Source organism: Mobula hypostoma, chromosome 10 (assembly GCF_963921235.1).
Source record: "Mobula hypostoma chromosome 10, sMobHyp1.1, whole genome shotgun sequence".
Classification (NCBI taxonomy): domain Eukaryota; kingdom Metazoa; phylum Chordata; class Chondrichthyes; order Myliobatiformes; family Myliobatidae; genus Mobula; species Mobula hypostoma.
In genome coordinates, this window is record NC_086106.1 from 36,203,112 (window position 1) to 36,217,836 (window position 14,725).

At 45.5% G+C, this 14,725-nt stretch overlaps 1 protein-coding gene across 1 annotated transcript in view; it reads right to left on the reverse strand.

Annotated features, from left to right (window-relative positions):
* Window positions 1-14,725, reverse strand: part of LOC134352510 (serine/threonine-protein phosphatase 2A 65 kDa regulatory subunit A alpha isoform-like) — a 32,261-nt gene that overhangs the window by 16,177 nt on the left and 1,359 nt on the right. The window contains exons 2-6 of the mRNA XM_063059777.1: window positions 14,237-14,327; window positions 14,045-14,145; window positions 10,426-10,658; window positions 8,530-8,677; window positions 5,520-5,675 (exon numbers count right to left, since the gene is read on the reverse strand). Of these exons, the coding sequence (XP_062915847.1) occupies window positions 5,520-5,675; window positions 8,530-8,677; window positions 10,426-10,658; window positions 14,045-14,145; window positions 14,237-14,327 (729 nt within the window). The remainder of the gene's footprint in view (window positions 1-5,519; window positions 5,676-8,529; window positions 8,678-10,425; window positions 10,659-14,044; window positions 14,146-14,236; window positions 14,328-14,725) is intronic.

Consider the following 14,725-nt stretch of genomic DNA (forward strand, 5'->3'; position numbering starts at 1 on the left):
CAGCAGGCCAGGCAGCACCTGTGGAGAAAAGGACAGTCGACATTTCTGTCCAAAACCCTTTGGCAGGACTCAGCCCTTTGGGAGAGGGGGATGGGACGGGAGAGGGGGATGGGACGGTAGAGGGGTAGGGAGTGGGAGAGGGGGATGGGGAGGGAGTGGGAGAGGGGGAGGGAGTGGGAGAGGGAGATGGGGCGGGAGAGGGGTAGGGAGCGGGAGAGGGGATGGGGAGGGAGTGGGAGAGGGGGATGGGACGGGAGAGAGGGATGGGACGGGAGAGGGGGCAAGATGTGACTCGTGCTCGGAACAGAACCGGCCCTATAACCCACAATGTTATACTTAAATTCCTAATCAAGTGGGCAATCTAATCTACACGATGTCCATATTCTTCCGTTTTCCTCACATTCGTGTGCTTATCTAAACGTCATTAAAAGTCCCCGATATATCTGCCTCCACCATCACTCCAAGCAGTCAACACCATGTTAAAAAACCAGCAACACACACAAGATGCTGGAGGAACTCAGCAGGCCAGACAGCACCTATGGAGAAAAGGACAGTCGACATTTCTGTCCAAAACCCTTCGGCAGAACCTAACCCTTTGGGAGAGGGGGAGGGAGCGGGAGAGGGGGATGGGACGGGAGAGGGGGATGGGACGGGAGAGGGGGATGGGAGAGGGGGAGGGGGATGGGAGAGGTGGAGGGAGCGGGAGAGGGGGATGGGGAGGGAGTGGGGGATGGGGAGGGAGTGGGGGATGGGAGAGGGGGATGGGACGGGAGAGGGGGATGGGACGGGAGAGGGGGATGGGGACGGAGTGGGAGAGGGGGATGGGGACGGAGCGGGAGAGGGGGATGGGGACGGAGCGGGAGAGGGGGATGGGACGGAGCGGGAGAGGGGGATGGGACGGGAGAGGGGGATGGGACGGGAGAGGGGGATGGGAGAGGGGGCAAGATGTGACTCGTGCTTGGACACTGAGCTTTTCCAGTTACAAGCAGTTCACAGTGATAAATTGTGCCTGAACCCTCGTTTCAGGCCCACCCAAAATACTGAGGGACTTTTTCCTGAAGTGAATGAGATGAGTTGCTACATTAATTTTAGATAGACTGTATAACCAGCCAAGAATTTGAGAAGGCATATTACCTAAACATACGGCAAGATGTGACTTACTATGACAGTCTCCCTGCAATCTACTGGCAAGTTTTCACAGAAATCTGCAAGATAGAGTACTGCATGTTAGAGAGTTATTCTCAAACAAAACAATGGAGTCAGAGAAAAGTACAGCACAGAAATAGGCCCTTCAGCCCATCTATTCTGTGCCGATCCATTAAATTTGCCTACTCCCATCAACTTGCATCTGGACCATAGCCCTCAATACCACGACCATCTACGTACCCATCCAAACTTCTCTTAAACGTTGAAATCGAGCTTGCACGCACCACTTGCGCTGGCAGCTCGTTCCACACTCTCACCAAAATGATAAATCAATAAAGTTTAACAGATTAAGCAATTGCTGAAAAGCATCTGCCTTAATATTTGTATCTTCTCAGAAGATAGTGGCAAGAGAAAACATACATTCTGAAGCACAATTTAAGTTGCACAAGGAAAAGCAAGGCCAACACCTACAGTGTAAACATCAAGAGTCAGACAGCACAGGTTCAATTCTGGCACATCTGTACCGTCTCCCTGTGATGGCATGGGTTTCCTTCGAGTGCACATTTCATCCCCCATTCCAGTTGGTAAGTTAACTGGTCATTAACTGGTAAATCGTCCCGTGATTAGGTCAGGATTGAATTGGGGGATAGCTGGGCAGCGTGGCTCAGTCTACCTATTCTGCACTGTAATCTTACTAAATAGATATTCAGAGGTATCAAATTGGCCCACTCCTCCTCTAAGTTGTTCTGGTGCAAATTAACTCAATGAGTTGGCATTAATGTACCAGCTACTGAAGATGACTGGCAAAGAACTCTGGCAGGCACATCACAATTCACTTGAAACATCTGATTTATGGAAACTGGCCAGGCCAAGACGACTGACGCTGCGATACTTATCCCGGCCAGCTCCACTTTGCATAAAGGCATAATCCATGACTAAACTACCACAATCTGAAAGGCCAAATATAATTCATGCATTCCTTTTCAAAACGCACGACTGGAGCCAGATTTTGTGGATGAAGTGGGTCCATCTGGGAAGCAACATCACAATCTTTCTACCTTTGTCTACTCGCTTGCTTACTCGAAAGTAGGGAATCCACATTACACTACCAAGGACGGTTCATGAAGCAATCCCTTTCGCATCTTTGTTTTACTTCCGAGGCTGTCCTCTCCAATCTGGTGACTCGATTTCGGGCTGATCGGGCACTTTGCTGTCTCCAAGTGCTTCATAAGCCCACGGTCGTCTCCACCTCTCGCTGATTGAAGCGCTGAAGAAGATTGAAATCAAGTCAGGCGCGCAGGGCCAGCGAGTATGCAGTGCCGTCTATCAGCCTCTCGCTGGCTGTGCTGGAGAAGGCGCCAGCTTGTGGCAGCCTCTCACTGGATGTTCCCGAGGGAAGGGCCTCGCACTCAGGTGAATCTCCCTCTCTCCCCCGATGCTGTCGGCCGATGGTACCTGAGCATGCTTTAATCGAAGTAGATTTCGACTCATTCAGGTTTATGATGTGCTCTAGTTTCTAGTTCCAGTTTATCTCTCTATGTGATGATGCGCTTCTGCAGACACAATCGGTGGACAGTGGTGTGGCTGGGTGGCCCGACATCCACCCCAGTTTCTCTGATGAAAGATCCGATCAAGTGACACGTACACGAGAAAAGATGCAGCTTATCAGGCAGTGAATGATTCCTTAAGGTTGTCATGGCCAGGGGCGGTAATGGGGACAAGCTCCCACTACAGACTAAATGCTCCTCATGGCATGCACCTCCAACATATACTCTGAAAATATGAACATCAAAATTGAAAATATGAACTATATTTTAGCTACGGACTTCATTGCAAGATTAGTTTATATGTGATCTTGAGCATAGAAAGTGCCTTTTGTGATGGTCTGTCATTAGCAATGATAGCAGAACATTATAAATACAATAAACTCCGTACCGTTCTAATGCAATTGTTTTCCAATCATCGGTTGGTGCCAATTTCACAAGTGCTCTGGCAACCTTTATCATGTTCTGGCATATTTCCCCTTCCTTTCCAGTCCTGATGAAAGGTCTTGGCCCAAAACGTCAACTGTTTATTCACTTCCTAAGATGCAGCCTGACCTGCTGAGTTGCTCCAGCATTTTTGTGTGTGTTACCTTATATGGAGCTTATTTTTGAACACGGGTTAGTTATCTTATAAAGACAGACAATATAAAGTCTTTGCCTGTTCCAAGGGTAATAATCCTAAACTGACAAAATGGCTGTGTTTTCTGTGTGCTTTTCAACACTGGTCCATCTGTAATTTGCTTTAATTTTCGATCAGGTTTAGTTTTGAATTATGTAATTTTATCATGGGTGGCAGGGTGGAAATACATCTCTAGCAAGAGAGGTGTAAGGCGTTCCTTCCCTCCGCTAGCCTGCAGGTCACCCTTGGGCAAGGTGTAGCACCTGCTTAGCCAAGCCCACCCCCCAATCAGGGTCATGTGAAGCTATGGGGTAAGAGGAAAGAAACCCAGAGAAATGTTGCCATTCTGTTCAGATGTTTATCAATGAGTGGATACCCCATGCCCTGGTAAAGAAATAAATGAGTGGGGAGAAAAAGGGAATGGTTAGATAAATGGTCTCCATTTAGAAGCAGCAATCTTTAGTGTTACCCAGGTAGAACAGCTGTAATGATCTATCCTTGATAGTATATCCACAGATAAACCAGCTGCTTCAGTACAGATTTTACACTCATACAGAACAGAAAGATTTAATCTCAATGCTTTGGGGTGGGATCTTGGCTTTCAGAGACGGAATTTTAAATTTTTAAAGAAAGGCAAAGTTGAGAAAATATTGTCGTCGATGGCTCTGAATCCGAAAGTATGGTACACAGACAACAACGTGAGCAATTGTAATCAGCTAGTTTCTCAGGTCAAAAAAACAACTAAATAATGTTATTTAATCATTAAATAATGTTTCTTAATTGTTAAATAATGTTAACCTGATCGTTATTGTTTGCAATTAACCTGTGTAGGCAATGTGCCTTTATTTTGAGGATTTGGATTACACTGTGGTGAGAAAAGCACGGAGATTTCAGTAGATCTGAGTGTTTTCCCAGGCTAGGAAAGTCTAAGACTAAAGGGCACAGATTTAATTGGAGACACAGAACAGAACAAGCTGTTCCGGCCCTTCAAACTGCACTGCCAGTAACCCACCAACTTGTGCAACAATCTACAATGACCCTTTAACCTACTAACCGGAATGCTTTTGGACTGTGCGAGGAAACCGGAGTACCAGGAGGAACCTGAGGCAACAAGGTTTTATACTGAGAACAAAGACCATCTGCTTCAAAAACTGTAAACACACAGGAGATTCTGCAGATGCTGGAAACTTAGCACAAAATACTGGAGGAACTCAGCAGGCCAGGCAGCATCTATGGAAATGAAATAAACAGTCCATGTTTCGGGCCGAGACTGCTCTTCAGGGCTATAAATCTGCTGATGACACACTATTGTTGGCAGAATTTCAGATGGTAACAAGGAGCCGAAGAGGGGTGAGATAGATCAGCTGGTTGAGTGGTGTGGCAACAATCTGGCACTTGTCAGTAAGACCAAGGAACTGATTGTGGACCACAGGAGGGTGAAGTTGAATCACCACCTCCCTACACCATACCCGGTCTGTGTGAAGTCAGCAGTGGGAAGGAACCAGCGAGGTCCAGTCCATCAAAAGTTTTAAGCAGCATTTAATTAATGCACTACATCACAAAATTTATCACAATGACTGTAAAACCAAGGAAGTGATTGTAGACGTCAGGAAGGGGAAGTCAAGGGAACACACATCAGTCCTAATCAAGGGGACTGTGGAAAGGGTGAGTAGTTTCAAGTTCCTGAGTGTCAAAGTCTCTGAGGATCATCCTGGCTTTTCGACGTTTCGGCTCATTTTTAAATAGAACTGAAGTTCCCCTTAACTTCCTCCAGTCAAAAGTGAAAAATATCAGTGTCATCAACCTGTGCACGTGCTGAATCCCCAGATCCCTGGCACTATGCCAACAAGTTTGTTTTAAACCCCTGTCACAGGATTATCCTTCAGATACAGTGAAAAAGATCTGAGCTCAATTCAGACCAACTTTGTTCTATTTCAGATCCATGTTTAAAAACAGGCTAATTAAATGAATCTGGAAAGAAATCTCAGCACCGTTTGGCATGTCAGTCAATTATATTAAAAATACGCTGGTGCTTGATTTAATGAATTTTTAAAACTATATTCGAGGAACTAATCGTGTTTTCATGACTTTTGACAGAATCAGAAGGGATTCCAGCTGGAACAGAAAACTTAAAGACTAGTTTTAAAACATAAATGCACCATATCATCATACCAAAGAGATGCACTTTGTGCTTTAGCAAAAACACGTACTTCAGAAAATTTGTCTGCCACCACATAGCGAACACGCCAGGATTTATCGTCCACTGCCTGCCGGAGGGTCGGCATCACAAACGCTTCCAGGTCTTCCTGGGGCAGCAGCTGGGCTATGCTCACACAAGCCTCAACTGCCAACAGCCTCACCGAATCCTGTGAAAAAGATGTTCAAACCGGGTTTGAGCTGGTTCTTCATTAAAAAAAAATTAATTTTCTGAAGTTAATATTTGGAAGAACTAATCTCATCAAAAAAATCATAAAAATAAATACTGACAACAAAACAATTGTTTCCCAGATGATATCCATCAGATCACCTAGAAAGTAGCAACAGGTTTCATTACTTTGCAATGTGTGCTGGAATCTTCCCAGGATACAAGTACTGGAATGGAGATTTGGAGTGTATCAACAAGCAACCTTTGATGGAAGCGTTCCTTGGATTAGTATATCAGCAAATGTCATGACAGTGCAAAAATTTATTGATGAATCAATTTTCTTTCTCCTGCTCTTGAAGCACCACTCTCTGCTGAGTGAATCCCCAAGCTAATCACCCAAGTGGTCACTTTTCACCGTAGGATGTAGGAGCTGAATTAGGCCATTTGGCCCATCGAGTCTGCTCTGCCATTTCATCATGGTTGATCCATTTCACCCCCAGCCCAATCTCCTGCCTTCTCCCCATATCCCTTCATCGAAACATGGAAATCTACAGCACATTACAGGCCATCCAGCCCCAAAGTTGTGCCGACCAAGTAACCTACTCGAGAAACTGCCCAGAATTTCCCTACCGCATAGCCCTCTATTTTTCTAAGCTCCATGTACCTATCTAAGAGTCTCTTAAAAAACCCTACTGTATCCATCTCTACCACCTTCGTTGTCAGTGCATTCCACACACCCACCACTCTCTAGGTGAGAAACTTACCTCTGACGTCCCCCTTATACCTACTTTCAAGCACCTTAAAACTATGCCCCCTCATGTTAGCCATTTCAGCCCTGGGAAAAAGCCTCCGGCTATCCACACGATTAATGCCTCTCATCATCTTATACGCTTCAACCAGGTCACTTCTCATGCCCTGACAAATCAAGAATCTATCAACCTCTCTGCCCTGAATATACCCAATGACTTCTCCTCTGTGACAATGAATTCCACAGATTCTCTGGATAAGGAAATCCTTCCTCATCTCCACTCTAAATGGACAAACCTCTGCTCTGAGATTGCTTCCTCTGGTCTTAGGCTGTCCCACCATAGAAAACATCCTCCCCATATCCACTCCGGACACCTTTCAGTATTTGACAGGTTACAATGAGATCCCTCCCCGTCATTCTTCTGAATTCAAATCAGTACAGGCACAGAGCCATCGAACGCTCCTCGTACGACAAGCCTTTCAATCCTGGACCTTTCAATCACTATCGTGACCCTCCTTTCAACCCACTCCTGTCTTGGCACACCCTTTGTTAGATAAGGGGCTGAAAACTACCTTCAATATTCCAAGTGAAGCCTTATAAAATGTGAACATTACATCCTTGTTTTGATATGCTAGCCATCATTGGTGGGGTCTGAACCTGGAGCAAGTGTGAACATCTCCTTGGCTACAGATGTGAAGGTTTATTTCCAGGAGTCACTGGACAGTAACCAGAAGATAAGCTTACTCAACACCAAGGAGCACACGTCCAACCGTTAACCAGAAGCTAGGTGAGGGTCAAAGTATCCATCCCAGCTCCCCTTCAGCGTACCATTTCTGTACGACTCTGGCTCCTTAGTACACGAGGATACTGCGGACTGCGTCAAGCCTTTTGCCCGGGATACTTTACGTTGGAGGAATATGAAACGACTAACACTGATTAAACAGTTCGCTCTTCAGGCAAAAGCCTCAAGATAACCACCTTCCTGGAGGAGCATCTCCAGCTGGAGTACTGGAATGGTGTAATCATGCCGATAGATTGACAGGCACCGCTTCCATCTGCTGTGGTTAAAGGAACTTTAGAAAGCAGGGGCTCCTAACCTGGGGCCCCTCGTTTGATGGTAGGAGGTCGATGGCGTAAAAGAGGGTTGTGAACCCCGGTTACAAAGGTGAACAGATGGTGCAGATTACGACAACAGAAACTTTGCAAGCAGGAAGTGGCATTAACAAGGCGTAGCATATTGAGTACGTAGACATATTAACCGGATGCAACTCAGTTCTTTGCCACGGACGCACCATCCGTACTAATCTTTCCCACCTCCAGTTCATCCATACAGTAAAATGCAAGCGGTAATGTGGCGGGGGGGGGGTGTGAAATCATGCAATTGCTCCAGTGAGCGGAATGACAGACAGCCTGTTACCGGAATGAGCCAAGTGCTCTCCGTTATTTCACACACTGCCATGACGTGTGGGATACAGAGGCTCCTCAGTACAAGCAATTGATACACACGTGACATAAAGCGAAGGTTACAGCAGCAGCTTCAGCAAGATAAATCATGACAAGCCATGGGGAATAAGATCACCTTTCTTCCACTATAATCCACGCTTCCCTCATCTACGTCACCTGCATTCCCACCCCACAAGCCTTTCCAGCGCATCAGTGTCTGTAGCCCCCACCACCCACAATAGACTCCAAGACTAATCTCAATCCTCCGCTATCTGCAAGGGGCCTCTGCCACTAATCACACCCCGCTTCCCCCACCCCACCCTTCAGGTTTCCACAGGGTTCGCTCTCCACGCCACTCATTCATCCTCGCCGCTCTCCCCGAAAGCAAGACAAGGTCTACACTCGCCCATTTGCCTCCGTTCAGGGCTGCAAACAGTTCTTGCAGGCGAAGCGGTGCTTTCCTCTCGGGGCTATTCGCTGTATCTGGAGCTCCTGCCGTGGCCCCTCGACATCGGAGGACCAACACAAATGGGGTTGGGGGTGGGGGTGCTTCTTCATCGAGCACCTTCTCTGGGTCCGCTGCGACAGCCGGGGTATCCCAATGGCCACCCACTTCAATTCGACTTCCCGCTGCCACACCGGTGTCTGCTCTACAACTACATACCTGCTCATCAGAAGCCAGGGAAGTGAAGATGGGTATAATGTCACTTTTCAAGAACTCCAGCTCCCGAACCTTTGCAAATTCACCCAACTTTGATGCTGCTGCCTGGCGGACCACTGGTGTGTCATCTGAGCACAAGCTGTGGAAAAGTCTGCAGAAAAAATAAAATTAAAGGTCACATAGGAGTAGTCGCCCATTGATGCAGAACTTAACAATTCGCAAGCAGAAATACAAGCACTAAAAATTGACATTTTTGTAATTAATGTTTCTAAATCAGAAGCTACTAAAATATTTTGCTAAACCCATCATCATTATGTGCTGTGTCATATGCTATGGGTGGTCACGGTCTTTCCATGACCCTGATTGTTCTCCGTAAAGTTTTCTACAGAAGTGGTTTGTCATTTCCGCCTTCTGGGCAGTGTGTGTCTTTACAAGGTGGGTGACCCCCAGCCCATTATCAATACACTTCAGAAACTGTCTACCTGGCGTCAGGGGTCGCATAACCAGGACTTGTGATCTGCACCGGCTGCTCATCCACCACCTGATCCCATGGCTTCACCTGACCCTGATCGGGGCGGTGGTATCGAAGCAGGTGCTACACCTTGCCCAAGGGTGGCCTGCAGACCAGCAGAAGGAAGCCTTACACCTCCTTTGGTAGAGACGCATCTCCACCACACCACCCAAACATCCAATATTTTGTGGTATTCAGATTTTATCCTGAGAAATACTTCAAGATAGCAACAGAATATAGAAATTTACTGCACATTACAGGCCCTTCAGCCCACAATGTCGTGCCGACCACGTATCCTACTCTAGAAGCTGCCGAGAATTTCTCCACCATACAGCCCTCTCTTTTTCTGAAACAACTGACTGTATCTGAAAGTTTACACAAATGACGCCACAAAAAATTTTAATTCAGGGAGTAAAGGGGCTGGAACTGAAACCCAGATGTGAGACTCCTGCACTTGGAGCAGAACAGAGCCATTGGTTGTGGACTGCAGGTGCACACAGTTACCAAAGCAACCTTCTCGTCCGACAAAACTCAAACACCTCTGAACAAGTGAAATCCTCTGTGCGCCACATTAATCAAAATGGCCCTGAAACAGAGCAACAGGCTTGACAAGACACGGCTCTCGAAAAGAGCACTCCTTTGTAAATGACAAGGACACTTCAATCACACAGCCGAGAGTAAGTGATGAGCACCACTCGACTATGATGCACCTCGGCTTTTGCTCCTTTCTCACCAGAAACACACAAAAAGCCTTCACTTAATGTCATTAAAAACAAAAATGCCGCACTTTCTGTGCTATTTTGGGGCTGATTATTCTCTAAACTAGAATCTTCTACCCACTCAGTTCAAACAAGGTCCCGTCCACCATGGTGGTAGCATCTTATCGCCAATAAAACCAAATTATACCGAAATTGGGTGGCAGGAAGGAAATAGGTCCCTGCCAAAGGAGGTGTAAGGCACTCCTTCCCTCCACTGGCCTGCAGGTCACCCTAGGGCAAGGTGTAGCACCCGCTTAGCCTCCCCGATCAGGGCTACGTGAAGCCGTGGGAGCAGGTGGTGGACGGTTGTATGAGTAGCAGGTGCAGATCTCAACTCCTGACACTGACACCAGGCAGACAGTCTCTGAAGCGTATTGATAATGGGCTGGGGGTCACCCGTCTTGTAAAGACACACGCTGCCCAGAAAGAAGGCGATGGCAAACCACTTCCGTAGAAAACTTCGCCAAGAACAATCATGTCCACGGAAAGACCCACGATCGCCCACACCATACGACACGGTACATAATAAGCGATACTACAGGATGTAGATTTTCTACAATAATACTGTAATATTCCCAGCTAACTTCGCTCATGTTCATCTGCAGCATTCCAAGGAAGGAAAGTACTTACTGACGCAGCTCGGCCTTTACAGAGCTGGATACCCGAGGGTAGCAGACACTGAAAAGGCTGCATGCCGAAGTCCTGGACGTGAACCAGTCACCACAAGTCAGGCGCTTGACCAGTGGCACAAAGTGGACTTCTAGGTCTGCAGGAGAGTGCTCGTGGGAGATGGCTCGCAGTGAATCGATGGCTTTATCTCGTACTACCGATTTTTCCACCGTTGCCAGGTTCTCCAAGGGAGGCTGATTAGTGGGAAAGAATTAAACTGAAACACATCTTCTTTTTACTCTACTTCTAAGAAACACAATATTTAGAAACAATCTTTAAGATAAATTCTTAAATTGCTGAGAATTAGGAATTCTCAGAAAGAAAATGAGACAGAGAAACATTTAAAGGCAGAAGAATATAGAGCCGTGCTGGAGGACAAAGCACAAACTCCCAAAAACTGTATAAATGAAAGGACATATTTTCTCAATCACAGAAATTCCCAAGGTTCCTAACCAGAAAACACTGTACTAAAATTAAATAAATGGAAATTACACTGACACATTCTTAATTATCAGTAATTACTATTTCATCTTCAAATTAATTACCAATAATTGTTCATCCTATGAGGTTTTAATATGCAAATAAACATGAAGCTGCCTGTCATAATAATTTTGCCAAAGTTTGAGGGAAGTCCATGGTCATCCACTTTGTTAGAAGAAATAAAAAGTGTAAACTACTTTCTAAATTGGGAGAAAGTTCAAGAATCTGAGGTGCAAAGGGACTTGGGAGCCCTCGTGCAGCATTCACTGAAGGTTAACTTGCAGGCTGAGGAAGGCAAATGCAATGTCAGCAGTCATTTCGAGAGGACTAGAATATAAAAGCAGGGATGTAATGTTAAGGCTTGATAATGTATTGGTGAGGCATCATTTAGAGTATTATGAGGAGATTTGGGCCCCTCATCTAAGAAAGAAGGTGCTGACATTGTGCAGAGTTTAAAGGAGGTTCACAAAAATCATACTGGGAATGGAAGGCTTGTCACGTGAGGAGCATTTGATGGCTCTGGGCCTGTACTCGCTGGAGTTCAGAAGAATGAGAAGAGACCTCATTGAAACCTATCAAATCTTGGAAGGTCTGAATAGAGTGGATGTGGACAGGATGTTTCCTATGGCGGGGGAGTCTGAGGCTAGAGGACGCAGCCCCAGAACAGAGGGATATCCTTTTAGAATGAAAATGATGAGGAATTTCTTTAGCAAGAGGGTGGTGAATATGTGGAATTCTGTGCCACAGGTGGCTGTGGAGGTCAAGTAATTGGGTATATTTAAGGCAGAGATTGATAGGTTCTTGATAGCTTCATGGCATCAAAGGTTACTGGGAGAAGACTGGGGAGTGGGGCAAAGGAGGGGAAAAAAGGATCAGCCATGATTGAAAGACAGATTGATAAGACTCTTGATTAATCGCAGCATGAAAGGATACAGGGAGAAGGCAGGAGATTGGGGCTGAGAGGGGAAAATGGATCGATGGGCCAAATAGCCTAACTCTGCACCTGTATCTTATAGAACTATTCAAACAACAACTGTGCCCATGTTTCAGTTTAGAGTTGCAGCCACCACAGGGGCTCTGAGAAAACGTTTCTGAATTGCAAATCTATAATACAAAGCCATGCCATCTCAGCGTTCTTCAAGAAACACTGCTAAAAGTTTGTGATATTTTATATACAGCCCCTACCCACACATGAGCGAATTGGATTCCTTACGTAAATGCTTTAAGAATTCTCTGCCTGTACTCGCAGGTAATTTTACACAAAAAGAAACCATTTTTGAAAGGAGTATCAATACAAAAAGAATGTACACACTCTACACTCAACATACTGAACGCTGGAATGTCTAATTTGGAACCACTGCAAACAAGAAAGTAAAACATCGAACAGTACAGTACAGAAACAGGCCATTCGGCCCACAATGTTGTGCTGAACCAGCTAAAAAGAAAATCAAAAACCACCAAGAACTAATCCCTCCTACCTACACAATGTCCATCTCCCTCCATCTTTCTTATACACATGTGCCTATCCAAAAATCTCTGAAAAGCCTCTACCATCATACCAGTCAATGTATTCCAGGCATCCACCACTCTGATGGCAAAAAAACTTACCCCTCACATCCCCCTTGAACCTACCTACCCACTCTCACCTTTAATGCATACCTCTGGTATTAGACATTTAAATCCTGGGAAACAGATACTCCTCTCTACTTTATCTATGCACATGCTTCTCATAATCTTACAAACCTCTAGCAGATCTCCCCTCAGCCTCCAGCGCTTCAGAGAAAACAACATAAGTTTATCCAGCTCTCATGATCACATGTCCTCTAAACCAGGCAACATTCTGGCGAACCTCTTCCACATCGACCCCAAAGCCCCAACATCTTTCCTACAGTGGGACAATCAGAACTGCATGCAATACTCCAGACGTGGCCTACCCAGAGTCTGATAAAGTTGCAGCACTTCCTCTAAAGCAGGCAGCATCCTGGTTAAGCCTCATTGATCGAGCTACTTTGGTGGTTCCATAAATTGATTTCATTGTTTTAATTCTGAATTGTCCTATGATGAACTGATCACTGAAAATCATTTTAATTTGAACTATGCCCTGTAATAGCCTAAGGCCCTCGTTATTTAATTTCAGAATCTTGTTCCCCATTACGGGTATTTAAAAACAATACAAGTATGTTATTTTAAATAAATATTTAATGCATAGGACCATTGCATCTGGGCATTAACATCTGTGTTTTGTTTCCCCCGGTTGGGCTCATGTTGAACGTATATTTGGTCAATACAGAGCAGAGGTTTCAGTGTTCGGGTGACGGTATCAGTCCGTGTATGTTTTCCAACAGGCTGCGTGGGTGAACCTGGATCAGGGGTAAAGTAACTACACTTCACTGTAGCAATTCTCAATGATACACCCCTCCAATATTTCAACCAGGTCCTGAAGAAGGGTCTCGGCCAGAAACATCGACCGCTTACTCTTTTCCAGAGACGCTGCCTGAGCTGCTGAGTTCCTCCAGCGTTTTGTGAGAGTTGCTTTGGATTTCCAGCATCTGCAGACTTTCTCCTGCCTACAAATATGTTGGGTGGCATCTGCCTCAAAGATTTTATTGCAAACAATAAAAGCAGAGAGGGTTCTGTATGTGTCCATTTACCCCTCATTCAAGCAACCCATCATAACAAAGAAAGATTACAGGGACATTGCCGGGTCTGGAGGACCTGAGTTATATGGAAAGATTGAATATGTTAGGCCTTTTTTTAACTTGGAACATAGAAGATTGCAAAGAGATATAACAGAAAGAGACAAGATTATGAGGGGTTTCGATAGGGTAAATGCAAGCAGTCATTGTCCACTGAGGTTGGATGAGACTGCAGCTGGAGGTCATGGGTTAAGGGTGAAAGGTGAAATGTTTAAGGGGAACATGTGCTGAACTTTTCTATGACTCATTATTAAGTCATTTACTTTATCATTGCCTGTGGAACCCTGCTGCTTTGAGAATCATCTTCTGGAAATTAACCTTTATTAAGACAGTAATACCACTTCAATGGCATTAACCGCGTGACTGTCCTGTGCAGTGCTTTGTAAATGTACGTCCGCTCTTACCAGCAAACAGTGAACATACTCCGGTCCGCCAACGAGCACCGTGAAGCTCCCTAGTTGCTCCGCTAATGCCAGCAGTGCCTCGTCTTCAACGAAAATGGTGTCTGCATCGAGACGAGAAATCAGTGGCAAGGCGACTCTGAGGGGCGATTGTTCAAACCGAGGCAGCCCAACCACACGCAGCTTTGTACCTACCAGTCAGAAGTGGGAGCAGCTCATTCCGGGTACGCTCTACCCCCAAGGCCAAGGCAGTTGTGGACAGTTGCTTTATGTTGTTCAACCGTAACTGGGGAAAGGAAAGAAATGAAATTGATCAATGCCATCCAACCCTGAACAAAAAAAGATATTTTGCTTAAAATATGCTACAATCAAAAATACACCACGAAGTGCCCCTTGTAACAATTAAATGCAGGTAATGGCGAACAGAACAGAAACCCATAGCAGAAAGCATTATTTCCAGAGCAGAGTGAGGTTATAGTTGTGACAGAAAGATTGGATCTCATGATTTAGCGATTCAATCCATTTCTTGCTTGGGCATTGTTGTGTATGTGGCCGGGTTACACAATAAAACTATAAATAAAAATGCTGGAGACTGGAGCTGAGTTAACAGGGTTTTTCACTGACGGAACCCGAACTGAACACAGATATACAGATCAATACGCGCCTAATAGCGCATGTTCAATA